The sequence below is a fragment of the Mauremys mutica genome, chromosome 13 (genome assembly GCF_020497125.1).
Source record: "Mauremys mutica isolate MM-2020 ecotype Southern chromosome 13, ASM2049712v1, whole genome shotgun sequence".
Taxonomy (NCBI): Eukaryota; Metazoa; Chordata; order Testudines; family Geoemydidae; genus Mauremys; species Mauremys mutica.
This window is the reverse complement of record NC_059084.1, coordinates 36,616,959-36,636,873: the sequence shown is the minus strand read 5'-3', so window position 1 is coordinate 36,636,873 and position 19,915 is coordinate 36,616,959. Positions and strand designations below refer to the sequence as shown.

The 19,915-nt window shown below is 52.8% G+C and overlaps 1 protein-coding gene across 1 annotated transcript; it reads left to right on the top strand.

Moving 5' to 3' along the window:
• The first annotated feature begins 13,467 nt into the window (after window positions 1-13,467).
• LOC123348920 (ribonuclease) lies at window positions 13,468-15,292 on the top strand. Its single transcript, XM_044986618.1, has 2 exons — window positions 13,468-13,487; window positions 14,838-15,292. Exon 2 carries the CDS (start codon window positions 14,861-14,863, stop codon window positions 15,290-15,292), a length of 432 nt encoding a protein of 143 aa, XP_044842553.1. The 5' UTR covers window positions 13,468-13,487; window positions 14,838-14,860.
• The last annotated feature ends 4,623 nt before the right edge of the window (window positions 15,293-19,915 follow it).

Here is a 19,915-nt window from a genome sequence, read left to right as displayed (position 1 = left end):
CCTGGCCCAGCTCCCAGCGCAGCACTCGGCTTTGATGTGATTCCTGGGGGTGTCACGTGAGGTCTTTGCACTTCAGACTGATTCACAGGGCTCCTGTGGTGATGCTGGGGGAGGGTCTGTGGGCGCTGGGAAGGGGGGTGAACTCCCCCCCCCCCACTGACAGGATCCCTACCTGATGCCCCCCATTCCTGCAGCCTACACTCCCCACAGCACACTATCTCCCGCTGCTGATCTGGCCAAGGGCCTGGGATCCAGATTCTGTTCCCAGCCCTGGCACTGACCACACAAACTCCCTGGGCCCCAGAGTCTGCTGGGAGATGGAATCCCTGGCAGGTCACCCGGGGCAAAGAGACTCACCATCTGGGTACCCCCTCGCAACCGGGCGCAGCATTGCAGGGCTTCTCCGCACTTCAGCCCTGCTCATCAACCAGCCAAACCTCTGGGGGCTCCTTGGCAGCTGTGACCTGCTCCTCCAGCCAGGTCGCTCTCGGCTCTCGCCCCTTTCAGGGTAATCCAGAGTCAAGCCCAAACCACAGGATGGATGGATAGGTGGGGGATGAGTATGGTGAGAAGACGGATCTGTCTGGGGTTGGATGGATAGGTAGGAGGGTGGGTACAGTGACAGACGGATCTGTCTGGGGTTGGATGGATAGGTAGGGGGTGGGTACGGTGACAGACGGATCTGTCTGGGGTTGGATGGATAGGTAGGGGGGTGGGTACGGTGACAGACGGATATGTCTGGGTTGGATGGATAGGTAGGGGGTGGGTACGGTGACAGAGGGATGTGCTTGAGGTTGGATGGATAGGTAGGGGGGTGGGTACGGTGACAGACGGATCTGTCTGGGTTGGATGGATAGGTATGGGGGTGGGTACGGTGACAGGTGGATGTGTCTGGGGTTGGATGGATAGGTAGGGGGGTGGGTACGGTGACAGACGGATCTGTCTGGGTTGGATGGATAGGTAGGGGGTGGGTACGGTGACAGACGGATCTGTCTGGGTTGGATGGATAGGTAGGGGGGTGGGTACGGTGACAGACGGATCTGTCTGGGTTGGATGGATAGGTAGGGGGTGGGTACGGTGACAGATGGATGTGTCTGAGGTTGGATGGATAGGTAGGAGGTGGGTACGGTGACAGATGGATCTGTCTGGGTTGGATGGATAGGTACAGGGCCGGCTCTACAGTTTTCGCCGCCCCAAGCTGCGCGCCGAATTGCCGCCCTGGGCGGCGGGGGCAGTCCGTGTGCCCTTAGGGCGGCAGGCGCGTTTCCGCGGCGGCAGCAATTTGGCGGCAGCTTCTATGTTTAGCTGAAGCCGCCCCGGACAGCTAAACATAGAAGCTGCTGCCGAATTGCCACTGCCACGGAAACGTGCCTGCCACCCTAAGGGCACACAGACTGCCTCCCCCCCCGCCCACGGCAGCAATTCGGCGTGCTGCTTGGGGGCAAAACAAGGGGGGCGGCCGCCCCTTGCAGATTGCCGCCCCAAGCACCAGCTTGGAATGCTGGTGCCTGGAGCCGGCCCTGGATAGGTAGGAGGTGGGTACAGTGACAGAGGGATCTGTCTGGGTTTGGATGGATAGGTAGGGGGGTGGGTACGGTGACAGATGGATCTGTCTGGGTTGGATGGATAGGTAGGGGGGTGGGTACGGTGACAGATGGATGTGTCTGAGGTTGGATGGATAGGTAGGGGGGTGGGTACGGTGACAGACGGATCTGTCTGGGTTTGGATGGATAGGTAGGGGGGTGGGTACGGTGACAGATGGATCTGTCTGGGTTTGGATGGATAGGTAGGGGGGTGGGTACGGTGACAGACGGATCTGTCTGGGGTTGGATGGATAGGTAGGGGGGTGGGTACGGTGACAGATGGATGTGTCTGGGGTTGGATGGATAGGTAGGGGGGTGGGTACGGTGACAGATGGATCTGTCTGGGTTTGGATGGATAGGTAGGGGGGTGGGTACGGTGACAGACGGATGTGTCTGGGGATGGATAGACAGACATTTATGCTGTGATTCCACTGTCATGAAGGGACCTTTTTCTTATTGCCTGGGTGATGCCGAGCTCCCATCCCTGCATGTGCAAATAGCCAAGGTATCGTTAGCTGCTGCTGCTGCTAACAGCTCTGTGGCTGGGTAACAACATCGCTGGGAAGCCAGGCCTCAGCCCTTTGAGCAAGGAAGCTACTGACTTTCCATCTTGTGTATGGGCCCATGTTTGAGTGACTGGAAAGAGGCCAGTGACCAGTGAGCAGGACAGTGCCAGGTGTGAGCAATGTCGGGAGTCCTGGTTCCTGCTGTTTGTCTGGGCTACGACTCATCCCTCTGTCCCTGAGCTAAAAATGGAACCCAGGAGTCCTGGCTTCCAGACCTGCTTCTCTAATCCACCAGACGCTGCTCCCTTCCCACATGTGGGATAGGACCCAGGAATCTGGGCTCCTGGCCCCCTGCTCTGCCCTTCTAAACTGCCCTCCGCAGTTTTCAGCTTTACACAAATCTTTGTCTCTGTGCTGTGTTTCTTTGTGTCTGTGTGTGACTGTAACTGTGTGTGATAGTTGGGTGTGACGGCTGTGTGTGATAGCTGGGGTGTGGTAGCTGTGTGTTTTGTCCATGAGTGTCTGTCCATGGCACAATTATACTTGTGAGTTGTGCCTTAGAGCAATAGCCAACAGCCTTTCAGTACTGGCAGCAATCCCCGGACTTAAGAGACACTCACACACACACACACATCCTAAACACATAAATGCTATAGCTCAGTGGTTTGAGCATTGGTCTACTAAACCCAGGGTTATGAGTTCAATCCTTTAGGGGGCCGTTTGGGGAACAGGGGTAAAAATCTGGTGATTGGTCCTGCTTTGAGCAGAGGGTTGGACTAGCTGACCTCCTGAGGTCCCTTCCAACCCTAAAATTCTATTATATCTGTCTATGCACACACCCTACAACATCCACCCTCACAGCTAAGACCCTACATACTATCATCCAAACATGTGCACTGACATTGTACATATAGTCACATGCCAAACTCACAGAGAACCCTGCACATACCAGACACCTTACCCTCACAAACTCCAGCACTCTAACATCACCTCAGACACTGTCCACACTCACCCAAACTCTAGTATCATATATAAGCACCCTAGGGAATGCTGCAAATACAGACATGCAATGCGTAGCCCTCTGAGGCAGCTTGCTACATTATAGAGCTGATCCCTTTGTTTGTAGAGTTTTCTACTTTTCTCTATCTTTGAGCCCGTAGATCCCCCACCCCACCTGGCTGCATTCAAGAATCTCAGGGTTGGAAGGGACCTGAGGATGTCATCTAGTCCAACTCCCTGCTCAAAGCAGGATCAAACCCAACTAAATCATCCCAGGGCAGAGAGAAGCCACAACAGAACTGGAGCCGTCACTCAGAAGGAGGAAAGCCTGTCCCCCTCTCTCTCTCCAGAATCCCCCTGGCAGACAAAGCCCAGACAGTTTTTACTTCCAGGTAGCTAGACAAGGTCAGTGCTGTACCCCCACCTGTGCTCTCTGTCATGCAGTTAAATGGAGATACATGGCCGTGCCTTGCTCCCGGAGGATTTGCCATGGACAGCGGGATGCTGATGCTGTGTGCGTTTGAGGACAGTGATTGTCTGTATGTGTGTCTAGCAGCTCCCTGCCCTTGTCACCCAGCCACATGCCCACGGCAAAACCAACCAGTCTTGCAGCCCAGCCCAGACAGGGGCGTTTGCCAGGGAGAGCCCTGGCTGGGAGCCCAGGGGAAATCATTGCAAAACATCCCCCTGTCCCTCTCTGACAGCTGATCCGGCTGACTGCAGCTTCCCTAGACAGTGTCAATATCTGCTCAGGTGAGTTATCTCCATATCAGCTGGCTCCATAGCTCAGGGGTTAAAGCCCTGGCCATGCAAACCAGGGCTCCTGAGGTTGTATTTCACTAGGGCTTGGCCTGTTACTCTGCAATGATCAAAGCAAGTTTCGTACAGGGGAATATCTCGGAATTAACCCGGAGGATCCCCCACCCCCTCCAGTATATCTTCTCTCTAGACCTGCCATAAGTGACTCAGTCTCTCTAGTTATTCTTTTTGCATGACCCTAATTTGAGTGCTGCATGTTGGCGCCACTGTCCTGCCTCCCCCCTCAGACTGACCCCCCACTGCTAGCAAGTGTAAAGAGCTATTTGGGGGTGTACTCCATGGATCACAACGTCACAGCCAGGGGCAATGCCCTGAGATCACTTTGGCAGGGTGTTAGGATAGAACATGTCTTCACCTTCTGGGGAGCATGTGTGGAAATGGTGCCAGCCGTGTGTGTGGAAATGGTACAAGGCATGTATGTGTACACACGGGTGGAGGCCATGTGCCACCCACTGCTGGAGTGGATGCGTCCAGGGGTGTGGGTGTGGGTGTGGGTGTGTGTGAAAATTCCAAACCAATTGGATCTCAGAAGCTGGGCCTGCATAAACACACGTACGTTCTGCAGCTGCCAGCAGGGAATTTTGTCCCCAACAGCAAATGCTTCTCTGACTTTACATGATTAAAATATGACCCCGTATACCATTATTCCCACCACTGTTATACAATTCCAACAAATCTTGTACAAAATATGTCATGTAAGGTATCAATGGAAAAGTTATGATTTGCGGAATATAATTACCCTATTTGTATGCATGTTTCATTGTATCGGAAGTTATGAATATTGACTATATACCTGTATTTCAAATTGGTTTGCTCCTGGGGTGACACCCACAAGGTAGTTTACATCCAGTCTAGCCAGCACATTGTAGATGAACCATTCAAGGCAATGGCCCATTAAAAAAACAATAGGCCATAGAAGAAGCTTATCTCCACCTGATGGGCTTTCCTGTGCACGTTTTAGCCAGAATATGAGTAATGGCCCCTGCTATGACTCATTGAAGCATGCAAGGCCATGTGATCATAGGCACCAACTCCGTGGGTGCTCCGGGCCTGGAGCACCCACAGGGAAAAATTGGTGGGTGCCCTGCACCCACCGGCAGCCAAGGTCCCCACCCTGCCCCCGCCCACCTCACCTCTGCCTCCCTCCGAGCATGCTGCATCCCTACTTCTCCTCCCAGTGCTTACCACTGCAAAACAGCTGTTTTGTGGTGTAACAAGCTCTGGTGGGGGAGGAGTGGGAACGCAGCACGCTTAGGGGAGGAGAGGAAGAGGCAGGACCCGGGCGGGGATTTGGGGAAAGGGTTGGAATGGGGATGCGGAAGGTGTAGGGCGGGGGTGGAGTCAGGGCAGGAAGCAGGGGAGGGTTGAGCACCCACCGGCGCCAGCAGAAGTCGACGCCTATGCATGTGATGCTGAACTCCATGTTGTGCCTGTACTTTTCCACTAACTGGGCTGCTTCGGACAATGAAGTTCCCTCCACAAGGCAGAAGCTATAAAAGTCCCTGGAAACATCTTCATTCTGCCTCTTTCCTGCTCTGATCTCTGGACTATGGACTTACACTAAAAGGACCATTTCAATCAACGGACTGAGGGCCTGCCAATCTTTTGAATGCCACCAGATACTTAACAAGCCAGCAGTTTGTTCCATCTACAAACCAGATACAAGAACTTTGCAAGGTGTATATGTATTTGATTCCTTTAACCATTTTAACTCTCATCTTTCGTTCTTTCTTTCTTTCTTTAAATAAATCTTTAGATATTAGATACTAAAGGTTTGGCAATAGAGTGATTCTTGAGTAAGAGCTGAGTTATATATGGACCTGCGTAGGTGGCTGGTCCTTAGGAATCAGAAGAACCCACTGGTTGATGAAACTGGCTTTAAATAACCACTCATCATTAAGTCTAGCATGTGGGTGTTGAATCCAGGACTGGAATACCCAAGGAGGCTGCATTTCTGACTTCCTGTCTGCAAGTGTGGCGAGACAGAAGTTTACTTTTGTTACTGGTTTGGTATATCTTGTGGGAGAATAACCACTAGTTTGGCGGAGTGTCTCCCCTATTTCTCAGCAAGTTGTCCTGAATCTGGTATTCTCAGCTGTTACTCACTGAGGCACAGGGACAGCTTCCTCTGCTGTATGCAAAAGGAGCAATGGCTTTAGCTGTGCCTAAATAGTTGGCATAATTACTAAATCCAGAAACACACACACACACACACACACACGAGTCAGTGTATTAGAATATTGAGGGTGCGCTCTAATTACATTGATGTTTGTTCTTTCCATGCCCGTACACTCCCATCTCTCTATCTCAGCCCTGGGTGCTGAGCACTGTACTATCGGAATACAAGATATAAGCTCTCTCAGGCATTCCAGTGGGTGCTGTGCTAACACTGGGAAACCCAGCACAGAAAAGCCAGGTCATTTTGAAAGTAGGAGGCTCCTACCCCAATAGTGACCCACTAACATTTCAGAATGCAGTGTCTATTTCACCACACAAACAACGGAAAACAGAACTGGAAAAATATGCTCCAGGTTCTCCAGTAAACAGGAGAAACCTGAAGGTCTCACCTTGCTATTGTTCAGAACTTTGCCTGCAGGACACAGCGAAAGACAAACACAGAACTGCTGGCTCTAAAAAGTCCCTCATTGGGTGGATTTGATTTCTCAGTGTTGCCAAATATCCCAGAAGTGGATTTTTTATTATTATTAATAATCAAGAAAAGCAGAAGAGAAGAAGAAAAGAAAAGACAAATCTAGTATCTGTGTTGGGGTCCCAGGGCTGGAATAACAGGGAAGCGGCTGGTCAGGTTTAAGGGGCACCAGCAGAGCTGGGGGAGGGTGAGGAGGAGAGAAGCCCAGCACTAGGCTAGCTCGGGGCAGAGAGTCAGGACTGAGGGGCTAGCACAGGCAAGAGAACATCCTCAAAATAATTCCTAGAGCGGAGCTTCTATAGAAACATCCCATCTTGAGTTTAATGCTGGAGAATCCACCACATCTCCTGGTAAATTGTTCCAGTGGTTAATTACGCTCACTGTCAAAAATGTACACCTGATTTCTAATCTGAATTGTCTCGCTTCAACTTCCAGCCATTGGACCATGTTAGACCTTTCTCTGCTAGACTGAAGATCGGGGAGATGATTGGGAGATGTCCAGGTAATCTCCATGCTGGATTTTAACATTGAGAGGGAAGAAAATGAAGTAAGAAAGGATACAGCCATGGGTATGAGAATGGACATACGGAGGAAGGGTAGTGTAGGTACTAGTCTAATAGGTGATACTGGTGGTAGAATGTCTGGGCCTAATCGGGTAAAGAATGTGAGAGAAGCCAAACAGTGAAAATTAAGATGTTTGTACACTAAAGCGAGGAGACTAGGAAACAAAATGGAGGAACTAGAGCTACTATTGCAGGAAGTGAAACCGGATATTATAGGGATAACAGAAACATGGTGGAATAGTAGTCATGACTGGAGTACAGGTATTGAAGGCTATGTTCTGTTTAGGAAAGACACAAATAAAGGCAAAGGTGGTGGAGCAGCATTGTATATCAATGATGAGGTTAACTGTAAAGAAATAAGAAGTGATGGAATGGATAAGACAGAGTCTGTCTGGGCAAAAATCGCTTCGGGAAAGAAAGCTACTAGAGCCTCCCCAGAGACAGTGCTTGGGATGTGCTATAGACCAGGGGTCCCCAACCCCCGGTCCGCGGCCCGGTACCGGTCCGCGGCCTCTTACAAACCGGGCCGCGAACCGACCCAGTGGACCTCCCGCAGGCGTGCCCGAGCCGCGGGACGAGCGCTCCCTCCGCAGGCATGACCGGTCCCTGGTCCTGAAAAGGTTGGGGACCCCTGCTATAGACCACAGGGATCTGATTTGAGTATGGATAGAGACCTCTTTAATGTTTTTAATGAAGTAAATACTAATGGGACTTGTGTGATATGGGAGACTTTAACTTCCCAGATATAGACTGGAGGACAAGTGTGAGTAATAGTAATAGGGCTCAGATTTTCCTAGATGCAATAGCTGATGGATTCCTTCACCAAGTAGCTGCTGAACCAACAAGAGGAGATGCCATTTTAGATTTGGTTTTGGTGAGTAGTGAGGACCTCATAGAAGAAATGGTTGTAGGGGACATTCTCTGCTAGATTTAACAGACACCGAGAGTCTGGTGTTTTCTCCCCATGAAGGTCCATGTATATTCTCATCAAGTCACCTCTCAGTCTGCTGCTAGATACATGAATAGATCGATCGATCTCTTTAAATCTCTCACTCTCAGGCAATTTCTTCAGCCCTTAAATCAGTGTTGTGGCTCTTCTCTGCTCCTTTCCAGAAGGTGGACCCCAGAACTGCAGTCAGCATTGACAGTACATCAGTATCGGTCCCACCAACGCCATGAAGAACCTCTACTGCAACTAGTGCCCTTTATACAGTATAGCCGCCCCTTTCCCACCCCCACCCTCTGCTGCCCCCTAGTGCCCATTATACAGTACAGCCGCCCCTTCCCCGCCCCTACCCTCTGCTGCCCCCTAGTGCCCATTATACAGTACAGCCGCCCCTTCCCCACCCCCACCCTCTGCTGCCCCTTAGTGCCCATTATACAGTATAGCCGCCCCTTCCCCACCCCCACCCTCTGCTGCCCCTAGTGCCCATTATACAGTATAGCCACCCCTTCCCCACCCCCAACCTCTGCTGTCTCTTGTGCCCATTATATAGTGTAGAGCAGGGGTCTCAAACTCAAATCACCATGAAGGCCACATGAGGACTAGTACATTGGCTTGAGGGACGCATCACTGAAGCCTTTTCGTACAACTATACAAAAGTATAGTCAAAATGAAAAAAATGAAGAGTAATACAGTATGATATTAAAAGTCAATATATTAACTTTTTAAAAACTGTAATGTGAAAAGTCAGTGCTAATTTTGACAGTCATTTCGTTTTTGGCCACTTAGCTGCCAGCGTTTTTCATCAACCAGAGCAACACGTTTGATATCCTGAGACGAAACCAATCTCAGTGTTGCTTGCAAATGTTCATCAGTGAGCCTTGATCTTAACACAGATTTGTTAATCTTCATGGAAGAGAAAAACTGTTCACATATATATGTACTTCCAAACAATGCCATTAGCCTTGTGGAAGCAGAGAACAACATGGGAAATCTTTCTTGTGAAAGAAACTGGTAGAATTCTGGAATTCCAACATTTGTATACTTAGGCTTCAGAATGATGTCACACTGAACCTCCACTAACTCCATCTGCATTTCCTGTGCAACATTGTCAATTTCCACAGCAAATGGTGTGGAAAAAAAGTTGAAAATGTGGTTCAAATGCCTTGAAATCTTTAAACAGCACATCAAACTGTTTGTGTAAGTTAGAAATGATATCTGCATATTCTTTCAAGCATTCAGGTTCAACTTTTCCTAAGGAATTCAGAGTCGAGCAATGGACCAAATTGCCAGCAGTCAGCTGTTTCTCCCAGAAAGTACGCTTGACTTTGAATGACTTAACGCTGTCATACTTCTGCGTTATCACCTGTTTTCTATCCCGAAGCTTCAAGTTCAGTGCATTCAGGTGATCAGTTACATCTGTTAGAAAAGCAAGGTTGCAGAGAAAAGTGAAATCAGTAAGTTGTAGAACCTCCTTGTTTTTTATTTTCATGAAGGAATCAATCTCCTCTCTAAGTGCAAAAAATGCTTCAAAACATTTCCACGACTCAGCCATCTAACTTGAGTGTGATACAGAAGTTCCCCATATTCGCTGTCCACACTTGCTAGAAAAGAAGTGAACTATCTGCAGGGGTGAAAGTAACTTACAGAACTTACCAGTACTGCCGGAGTCCTGATGGGGGGCGTGGCCTCATCCGGAAGAGGCGTGGCCTCATCCAGAAGAGACGTGGCCTCTCAAGATTTAAAGGCCCTGGGGAACCAGCTGTGGCTGGGAGACAGTGCTGAAAGCAGAATGAGTAGTTATCAATAGTTCTCTGTCAAACCTGGAGATATAAGTCCATCCATTCTGGGGTCATGCAGGGGTCAGTCCTGAATCTGGTACTAGTCAATATTTTCATTAATGACTTGGCTAATGGAGTGCAGAGTGTAGCAGGGGTTGCAGACACTTTGGATGACAGGGTGAGAATTCAAAATAAATTTGCCAAATTGGGGGATTGGTCCGATACCAACCAACAAGATGTAATTCAATGAAGACAAGTGCAAAGTGCTTCACTTAGGAAGGAAAAATCAAAGGCACAGCTGCAAAATGGGGATAACTGGCTAGATTCTCTGCAGAAAAGGATCTGAGGGTTATAATGGATCACAAACTGAATGAGTCAACACTGTGACGCAGCCGTGAAAAAGACTAATATCATTCTGGGGTATATTAACAGGAGTGTCGTATGTAAGACGGGAGGGAATTGTCCTGCTCTGCTCGGCACTGGTGAGGCCCCAGCTGGAGTCCTGGGTCCAGTTCTAGGTGCTGCACTTTAGCAAAAATGTGGAGAAATTGGAGACAGTCCAGAACAGAGCAACTGAAATGATCAATGGTTTAGAAAACCTGACCTCTGAGGGGCGCATGATAATCATCTTCATGTATGTTAAGGGCTGTTCAAAAGAGGACGGGGATCAACAGTTCTCCATGTTCACTGAAGGCAGGACAAGAAGCAATGGGCTTAATCTGCAGCAAGGCAGCTTTAGGCTAGGTATTGGGGAAAACTTTCTATCTCTCAGGGTAGTTGAGCTCTGGAACAGACTCCCAAGGGAGGTTATGGAAACACCATCACTGGAGGTTGTTAAAAAGAAGTTTCACAACCACCTCTCAGGGCTGGTCTAGGTTTGCTTGGTCCTGCCACAGTGCAGGGGGTGCACTAGATACCTCGTGAGGTCCCTTCCATCCCCACAGTTCTAGGATCCTGTGACTACGTGCTGGAAAATTAATTAAGGGGCCTTGCGCCTTTATGGGTCACTGGTTCCGATCTCACCCTGGTGTGGTGCACTGGCTGGTTCAGAGGGATGGGGAATGGGACATGGGGCCTTTCCCCTCTAAGAGAGACCACTTTGATCCAGCCCCAGGGCAGGGCACTGGGTGGGGAATGGGACATGGATCTTTTCCTCTCTATAGGGTGACGGTTCCCATCTGGCCCCAGGGCAGGGCACTGGCTGACTCATGGGGTGGGGAATAGGTTAAAGGACTTTTCCTATCTAGGTATCACCAGTGACAATATGGCCACAAGTTGAGTAGTTCAGGCCTTGTCTACACGACACAGTTCTGTCGACTAACATCAGCTTTTGTCGACCAAAAAGTGCAGGTGCATGCACTGCAATGCTCCTCCCACCGATTTAACTCTCCTGCTGCACCGATAAAATAACCTCACTACCTCGACGAGAGGCCTGGAGTTTTTTGCCGCAACGTTAGGTTGACGCAGTGTCAGTGTAGACACTGTGCTTGGTTATGTCCCCGTCAATGGCCTCCAGGAGGTATCCCACAATGCCTATCCTGACCACTTTGGTCAGCAGTTCAAACTCCGCTGTCCTGCAGCCTGGTACATGGCCATCTGCCCCCTTCAAAGGCCTGGGAATTTTTGAAATTCCACTTCCTGTTTGCTCATCATGGACAGCTCACATCATATCTTCTCATGCAGCTCTCCCTCTTGGAGCACGCCGGAGCTGTTGGCTCTGCTGGGTCAGTGAGAAAAGGAGGCTGTGCCGTCCCAGCTGCACTCAAGCCGTGGGAACTTCGATGCCAATGGGCAGATCTCTCATGGCTTGTGTGATAAGGGCCAGGAATGGGACCCGCAACAGTGCCGTGGGAACATAAAGGTGCTGAGACAGGTGTGCCAGAAGTCAAAGGAGGAAAACTGTTTTTCTGGTGCTGCGCCAAACACCTGCCACTTTGATAAGGAGCTGGTCACCATCCTCGGTGACCCCACCTCCACCGCCAAGAGCCCTGTGGATATTTGGGGGGGTGGGGTTGGAGACAGTGGCCAGTGGACTCAACCCTGAGGAAGATATGGTGGAGTTGGAGGATGAGGTGAGACAGCTGACAGGGTCGTCCGGTACCGTGGCAAGCCAGGACCTCTTCTTGACACCTGAGGGTTCAAGCCAGGCCCAGCCCTCGGTCAGTGGCACGCATGATGCAGGAGAGGGGAGCTCTGGTAAGTGCTCATTTTGAATTAATACAGCTGGGTGACATGAGGTAGAGCTGTCCTTTGTTTCTTTATCCACTAGAAGTGGGTTAAGGGGTAGAAATGTACAAGACTATCTGTGTTTGCATCTGCTTCACATTCCTCCATGCAGCTACGCAATGGGGGAGCCCTGTGGAAAAGTTTGTTAACGTACACTGAGGTTGCATGGGAATCCTCCAGAGGGATCTCTGGGAAACTTTCCTGGAGGTACTCACCAATCCTTTGCAAAAGGTTCCTTGGAAGAGTTGCTTTGTTTCTGCTGTAGGAAACTTTGCTGTGCCAATCAGCAATCACTTGTCCAGGGATGAAAGCAGCACACAGGTGAGCAGCATAAGAGACCCAGTCTGAAGCCACATACACTCCATAGAACAGGGGCTGTTGAAAAACGGCACAAAATGTAGTCGAAGCCCATGGAATGATGAGACAGAAAAAACTGCATCATGGGACAGTGAGCCTACATCTGTGATGTGCTGCAATCCATTCCCACAACTCCAAGCAGCAGAAGGTGGAGAGTTGCACAGTGGGATAGCTAGCCATGGGTCACTGCTCTCACTCTTAATGCAAAATCAACAACTGGGCATGCGCTCCACCAACATGAGGAGTGTTGTGTGACCACGCACAAGCGATGCAATTATATCCATTTATGACTGTCGGCGTAACGTGCATTACTTAACTCTGTGTTGTAGACATAGCCTCAGTGGGACTTGGGAGTGAGATGGGCCAGTGGCCTCTGGTGAACTTTCAAGTGGGGCGTAGCAGAAACCCCTGCATGGTGTCAAGTATCAGAGGGGTAGCCGTGTTAGTCTGGATCTGTAAAAGCAGCAAAGAATCCTGTGTCACCTTATAGACTAACAGACGTTTTGCAAAAACGTCTGTTAGTCTATAAGGTGCCACAGGATTCTTTGCTGCTTTTACAGAAACCCCTGTGACTGCTCCACATCATAACTCCCCCTTAGCCCCAGACATCTGGGAGTGCTTCATTCTTTCCCACATTTCCCAGCCCACTTCGCCCTGGCCCCTGAGGTCTCCCAGTTCTCTTCTCCTTAGGCCCTCAGGCTCACTCCCTTCCCTGTCTGGGGTGCTGTCTGAGGCGTGCCAGCAGAGCTGGGAGAACCCAGGGCTGGGCTAGCAGGGACTGTGCATTGGAATTAAGGGGCATTGGCAGAACTGTTTGAAGCCCACATCTTGGCCAACGCACCTGTTATTTCTCCACTCCCCCAGCCCACCTGGCAGGTTATTTGCTTTTACTCCCAGTTCCTAGGACTTCTCGTGACCAGCTTTGTTTGCTGAATGTCACCTTCCATATCTCTCTGGCCACCTGCACGTCCAGGGTCTATATAATGCAGACCCAAGCAGGAGGAGGCTCAGTGGCTTTCATTTCAGCAGGGATCCAGATCCACCCCGGCACAAGGACAAGGTGAGTTGATGACCCAGCTGGGGTCAGGTGAGGAGGGTCACCAATGTTCAGCGTGAGGGTCAGCTGATGTTCTCCTGAATTCAAGTGGCTAAAGCAGGAGCAGCTGGGACCCAGGACTCCTGGTTGCTATGCCCAGCTCTGGGAGGGGAGTGGGGTCTAATGTATTAGATCAATGGCAGGGCTGGAAATCAGGACTCCTGCCTGTGGGAAAGAGCATGTCACCTACAGATTGGAGCAGAGGGCTCAGCAGACCCCACTGTGGCTCCACTGAGCACTGGAGCAGGAGTTTCCACCAGTTTAGATCTTACCTGTGAGCTGCAGAATTTCAAAAAGCAAAGCGGGTGAGAGGGGCTGCATCAGGTTATGCAGAGAGGGAGGTTCAGGCTACCGGCTCATTTTAAATTAGTTATTTAATGGGGAATAAAATAAAGAGACTGGGCTGAGAGACCTGGGGTGACATTGAGCATCCCATGCTGTGCAAAGCTGGGCTGACTGTCTGACCAGTGCTACCTGGGTCCCCTTGTTACCCAGGGTTTTCAGAACCCACATCCACGGTAACTTAACTGTTGCACTCCCGGCAGGGTCAGGAATAAATCAATAGGAACAGCAATTCTGTCTGATAAAGGATTCAATGCAAGTACGTGTTCTCTAGCGAACACTGCAGTTTATTAGATTTAAGCACACACAGACATAAGCAATAGGTTTAGAACATCCCAGGTGTTTACCTAACATCTGGAACAGTATTGAGTAATTGACCGCAGGTGTGCAGTGGGCAGTTGCTCACCCACTGGGGAGAAAAGGTGTCAGGAAAAATGTCTCTCAAGATGGCTTCAGAGCACTGCTCCAAAGTGCACTCTAATCTTTTATAACTAACTTCTACAAAATACACAGGTCATAAGGACCCCTATGGGATCATCACTTTTTCTAACTTTCCATAAACTTCTAATGTCAGAGGAGCCCAGACTCAAGGTCTTCCATCCACCAAGGTTTTCAGTCTCACTTGTTTACTTGTCCGTCCCCTCCTCCCGTTCTGATTAGCAGAAACTGCCAGCTAGATATGACCTTGCTTCTGAAAGCCTGTCTCCAAATTAACCCTTAACGGTATGTGGTGTTCTATTTCATTAATTCCTGGTGACTGAATGCACATAATATGGCTGCAATTAGTTTGATCACATTCTGGGGTACACACAGCCCTCAAATCCAGGCCAATAATAGTGGACCTTAGACTGCAATCTGCAAGGAGCTTACCGGGGGCAGGCAGGCTGAAGGAGATGAGCAAGTGGAGGGCCAGGGTGGAAACAGGTCCCCACTGCCCCATATGTCCATCCCTCCCTTTCCTCCCCACTGCAGGGTTATCCGGAGGCAGAGACACCATGGCCCAGAGGGGACACCACCTGATGCTGCTGCTTGTCTGGCTGGCCACGTGGCTGGCTCTGGCCAGGGGGGAGACGCGCTATGAGAAGTTCTTGAGGCAGCACGTTGATTACCCAAAGAGCAGTGCCCCGGACTCCAGGACCTACTGCAACCAGATGATGCAGCGCCGGGGCCTGACCTCATCGGTCTGCAAGTTCACCAACACCTTCGTCCATGCCAGTGGTGCCACCATCACCACTGTCTGCGGCTCTGGGGGGACCTCGGCGAGTGGGGACCTGAGAGACAGCAAAGCCTCCTTCGCCCTCACCACCTGCCGGCTGCAGGGGGGATCACAGACACCGCCCTGCAACTACAATGCAGACACCAGCACCCAACGCATCCGCATCGCCTGTGTCGGGGGGCTCCCTGTGCACTATGACAAATCAATATAGCCTGGGCCCATTGCACAGCACGGTCAGTCCCCCCCAGCCCCTGCTCCGATGCTGCCCCCAGTGCGATTATACTGCAGAGCCATCCCTTCCCCACCCTCTGCTGCCCCTAATGCCCATTATACAGTATAGCCGCCCCTTCCCCACCCCACCCTCTGCTGCCCCCTGTGCCCATTATACAGTATAGCTGCCTCTTCCCCACCCCCACCCTCTGCTGCCCCCTAGTGCCCATTATACAGTATAGCCGCCCCTTCCCAACCCCCCCTGCTGCCCCCTAGAGCCATTATACAGTATAGCTGCCCCTTCCCCACCCCCTCTGCTGCCCCCTAGTGCCCACTATACAGTATAGCCGCCCCTTCCCCACCCCCACCCTCTGCTTCCCCCTGTGCCCATTATACAGTATAGCTGCCCCTTCCCCACCCCCACCCTCTGCTGCCCCAGTGGCCCGTACATAATAATGTGAGCCTGATCTATGACCATGACCCTGAGACACTACTGTGATACAATTAATACATCATCATCATCATCATCATCATCATCAGTGCAGCATTTTCTGGGTTGATACGTGATGTGGGATAAAGATTGCGCTAGGTGGAGCCCTGGATGCTCTTACTGGGCTGCTTCCTGCAATAAAACACATGATTGAAAATGCAGAATGGCTGGGTCGGCTGTTGTGCCAGACTTGATGCAGAGAAATCAGACTTTTCTCTCTTTCTCTTTCTTCCTGCTTCAAGCCCCCCAGCTGCAGAAGGATGTGTGGGATGACTAGGATGTGCTGGGAAATGATTTACAAGTCCATTCCCTTTTAGGGCTTCCCCTTGTCTTTGAGATAGTATCAGCAGAAGGGGACTGGCTGGCTCTGGCGGGCAGGGAGTGGGGTAAAATGTATGTGCCCCCTACAGATCCAGCCTAGGTCATTGACACAATATTTTTGTTTCTAAGTCCCTCTATAGGGAACAAATATTTGATAATGGCCTTGTCAATCTAGTCCAGAAAAGTATAACAAGATCCAACGGCTGGAAGTTGAAGGCAGACAAATTCGGACTGGAACTAAGGTGTAAACATTTAACAGAGAGGGCCAAGCGAGCCGGAAATCTGTGGAGGAGACGGGGGCTCTGGCTTGCTCAGCCCCTATCCTCAGCAGCCAGGCCTAGCAGCTGCCTAGACTGGCCTGAGCTCCCCCGCGCTCGCTACCCGGGGGAGCCGCTGGAGCTTCCCCGCGCCTGCTGCTACCCGGAGGAGCTGCCAGAGCTTCCCCGCGCCTGCTGCTACCCTGGTGTCGCCGGAGCTACCCTGGGCCGACTATCCCGAGGAGTTGCCGGACCTACCAGCCAGCCCCGGACGCGACGAGTCCATGCTCGTGGACCCTCCAGAGGTCAACGTCAGGACCCAGGTAGTCCCCAAGGCGGAGTATGGAAGTAGCCCGGGGGCAGCCGACTCCAGTCTGGCTGCAGCACTGCCTGAACCTATGTCAGTGTGTTGCGGTTAGGATCCCCACTGACTGACCAGCGGATCCTCAGCCGCTGCTAGGGCCCTGGGCTGGGACGCAGTGGAGTGGGTGGGACTGCGTCCCCCCCTGCCACCCTACTCCGGGGTGGCAGACTCCCCCTCTCCCTGGCCTGAGGAGGCCACTAACTGTAACTGTTACTGCTGCTCAGCCCTGCCCCAGGGCCTGAGCTTTCTGACTCTGTGTTTGCTGCCCCGCCCTGATCCAGAGCCGAGCCTTAACTGTTACTGTTGCTCAGCCCTGTCCCCAGGGCCTACACTCTCTGGCTCAGTGTTTGCTGCCCCGCCCTGACGTAGGGCCAGATGCATAGCGATTGTTACGGCTCAGCCCTGCCAGAGGACCTGAGGCCCTTGCCCGCCGGGCGGGCAGTCACCGCAAGGACTCCCGGGATAGTTCCTCGGACCAACTGGAGTGTAGTGAGCCGGTGTGGCTCCCCTCATCCCCCCGGAGAGGGTCGAGTCCCGGCTCCACTCGCTTACACGTGGTACCAGAAGTGGGGATCGCCTGAACCCTTGACCCCGTGAGAAGGGGCCGGAGGGGGACGTCTCCCCCCCTTCCCCTAGAGGATCATGGAGATGAAGCGGTTGTGCCAGCTGTTGGCGGAGAGTCAGGAGCGGCAGCAGACCGCTCAGCTACAGCAGCAGCGGCAGGCAGCTGCCCAGCTCGAGCCGCAGCAGCAGCGGGATGCCGCCCAACTCCAGCAGCAGCAGCAGGAGCAGCGGCATGCTGCCTAACTCCAGCAGCAGCAGCAGCTTGTGCAGCAGCTCGGAACCCAGCTGCAACAGCTGGTGGCCGCGTTACCCCGTCCCGTAGAATCGCCGGCAGCGGATGGCGCTGGGGCGCCATGCTCTGCCGCCCCAGTACGACTCACCAAGATGGGCCCCCCGACAATGACCCCGAGGCATTCCTGGTAACCTTCGAACGGGTGGCCCTCGTCGCTGGGTGGGCCCGAGATCATTGGGCCACCCTTCTGGCCCCGTACCTGACTGGGACTGCCCAGACGGCATACCGGGGGCTGGCAACGGAAGAAGCCAGGGATTATGGCTGAGTAAAGGTCGCGATCTTGGATGCCCTGGACGTTAGCCCCGAGACTTTTCGGCAGTGGTTCCGGAGCCTGACATATCCCCCGGGCGCCCGACCTCGGCTGGTGGCCCAGGCCGTGAAGGAGGTGTGCTGGCGATGGCTACAGCCAGAAACAAGGACGGCAGAGGAGGTCACCAAACAAGTCGTCCTAGAGCAGTTTGTGTACACTCTGCCAGCCCGAGGACGAGCCTGGGTGCTCTGCCACCGGCCGGCAACATTGGCCGCGGCCATCTCACTAATGGAGGACTTTCTCGCGGCCGAAACACCCGTGGGGCCCGCCTTTCGGCCTCCAAATCCTGGACCTGACTGCCCGAACTCTGACAGAAAGGGGGATGCCCTGACTGGGGCCTTGGGTCCGACGCCCGGATCCGGCCCCTCGGTCCGGAACGGCACCCTCCAGCCGGGGCCCTCGAGGGCCCATCGGAGCACGCTCAGAAGTCCAAGAGGAGCCCCCTCTAGGGGTGGCTGTCCAGAAGTCAGGCCCTGTTTCTGTTGTGGGCAGCCTGGACACCGGCAGCGGGACTGCACAGAAATGGACTGTAGCTTCGGGCAGGTCTGTGCAGGGGACACCCGGGCTCGGCTACCACAGGCCCCCAAGCTCATGGTCCCGGTGGTCGTCAGAGACCAGGCAACCCAGGCGTTGATTGACTCTGGCTGTGGCCAGACGTTAATCCGCCAGGCCCTGGGACCCCCGGCAGACCCCCGCTTGGGAACGATACACCTACAATGCATCCATGGGGACGTCTGGCCCTACCCTAATGCTTGTGTCCCGCTGACAATAGCTGGCGTCACCCGACGACTCGTGGTTGGCTTAGCTCCTCGACTGGCATACCTGGTGATCCTGGGGTGGGACTGGCCCGCCTTAGAGGAGGTCCTCCGGTCGACACCGACGCTGGAAGCTGAACGCCAGGAGGCCCTACCGGAGGAAGTGGATGGGACCCCAGGGACCGAAGTGGAGGACGAGGAAACTGATAATCCCCGGCGGGAGCCCGCGGTCGAATCCCTCCTTCATGCCGATTTTTGCCAGGACCAGAGGGCTGATCCTACCCTTAGCCGGGCCTATGAACAACTTGCGGCAGTCGATGGGACCGTCATCGACCCTCAGTGCACAACCCAGTGGCCCCACTTTGAGCTTCGCTGGTGACTGGCTGTACCGGATCGACCGTGACTCCCGCACGAAGGAACCCCAAACACAGCTGCTGGTACCGCGGTGCCACCAGCGAGCCATGATGAAGCTGGCACATGACGCCCCGGTTGCGGGGCATCTGGGCCATGAGAAGACCCTTGCTCGGATCTTGGCACGGTTCTTCTGGCCCAGTGTTCACCAGGAGGTAAGGAACTATTGTAGCTCCTGCCCAGAGTGCCAGTTCACCGCTCCACAGCGAGTGCCCAAGGCACCCCTGGTCCCCATGCCTATAATCGAGACACCGTTTGAACGAGTGGCCATGGACCTGGTGGGCCCTCTCCCAAAAAGCAACGCCGGGTTCCAGTATGTTCTGGTCATCTTTGACTACACCACACGTTTCCCCGAGGCCATCCCACTGCGGAGCACCACCGCCTGGACCATCGCCGGGGAACTGGTGAAGGTCTTTGCTCGGGTGGGCCTGCCCCAAGAAATCCTAACCAACCAAGGCACCAATTTCACCTCCAAGTTGTTACAGCAGGTCTGCAAGCTCCTGGGGGTAAAACAACTATGCACCTCCATCTACCACCCGCAGACAGACGGACTGGTGGAACGGTTCAACCGGACCCTCAAAGAGATGTTGCGGAAGTTCCCCCCGGAGGAACTACGCCAGTGGGACCAGTTGCTCCCTCCCCTGCTGCTAGCCGTCTGGGAGGTGCCCCAGTCCTCAACCAAGTTTTCCCCATTTGAGCTGTTGTATGGATGCCGTCCATGGGGCCTGTTGGACTTGATGTGAGAAACTTGGGAGCAGTCCCACTCTCCAACCCAGGGACTCCTGAAGTATGTCCTCCAACTACAGGACTACTTTGCCCAGGCTGGGGCCCTGGCTTGGGAGAACTTAAAGGCTGCTCAG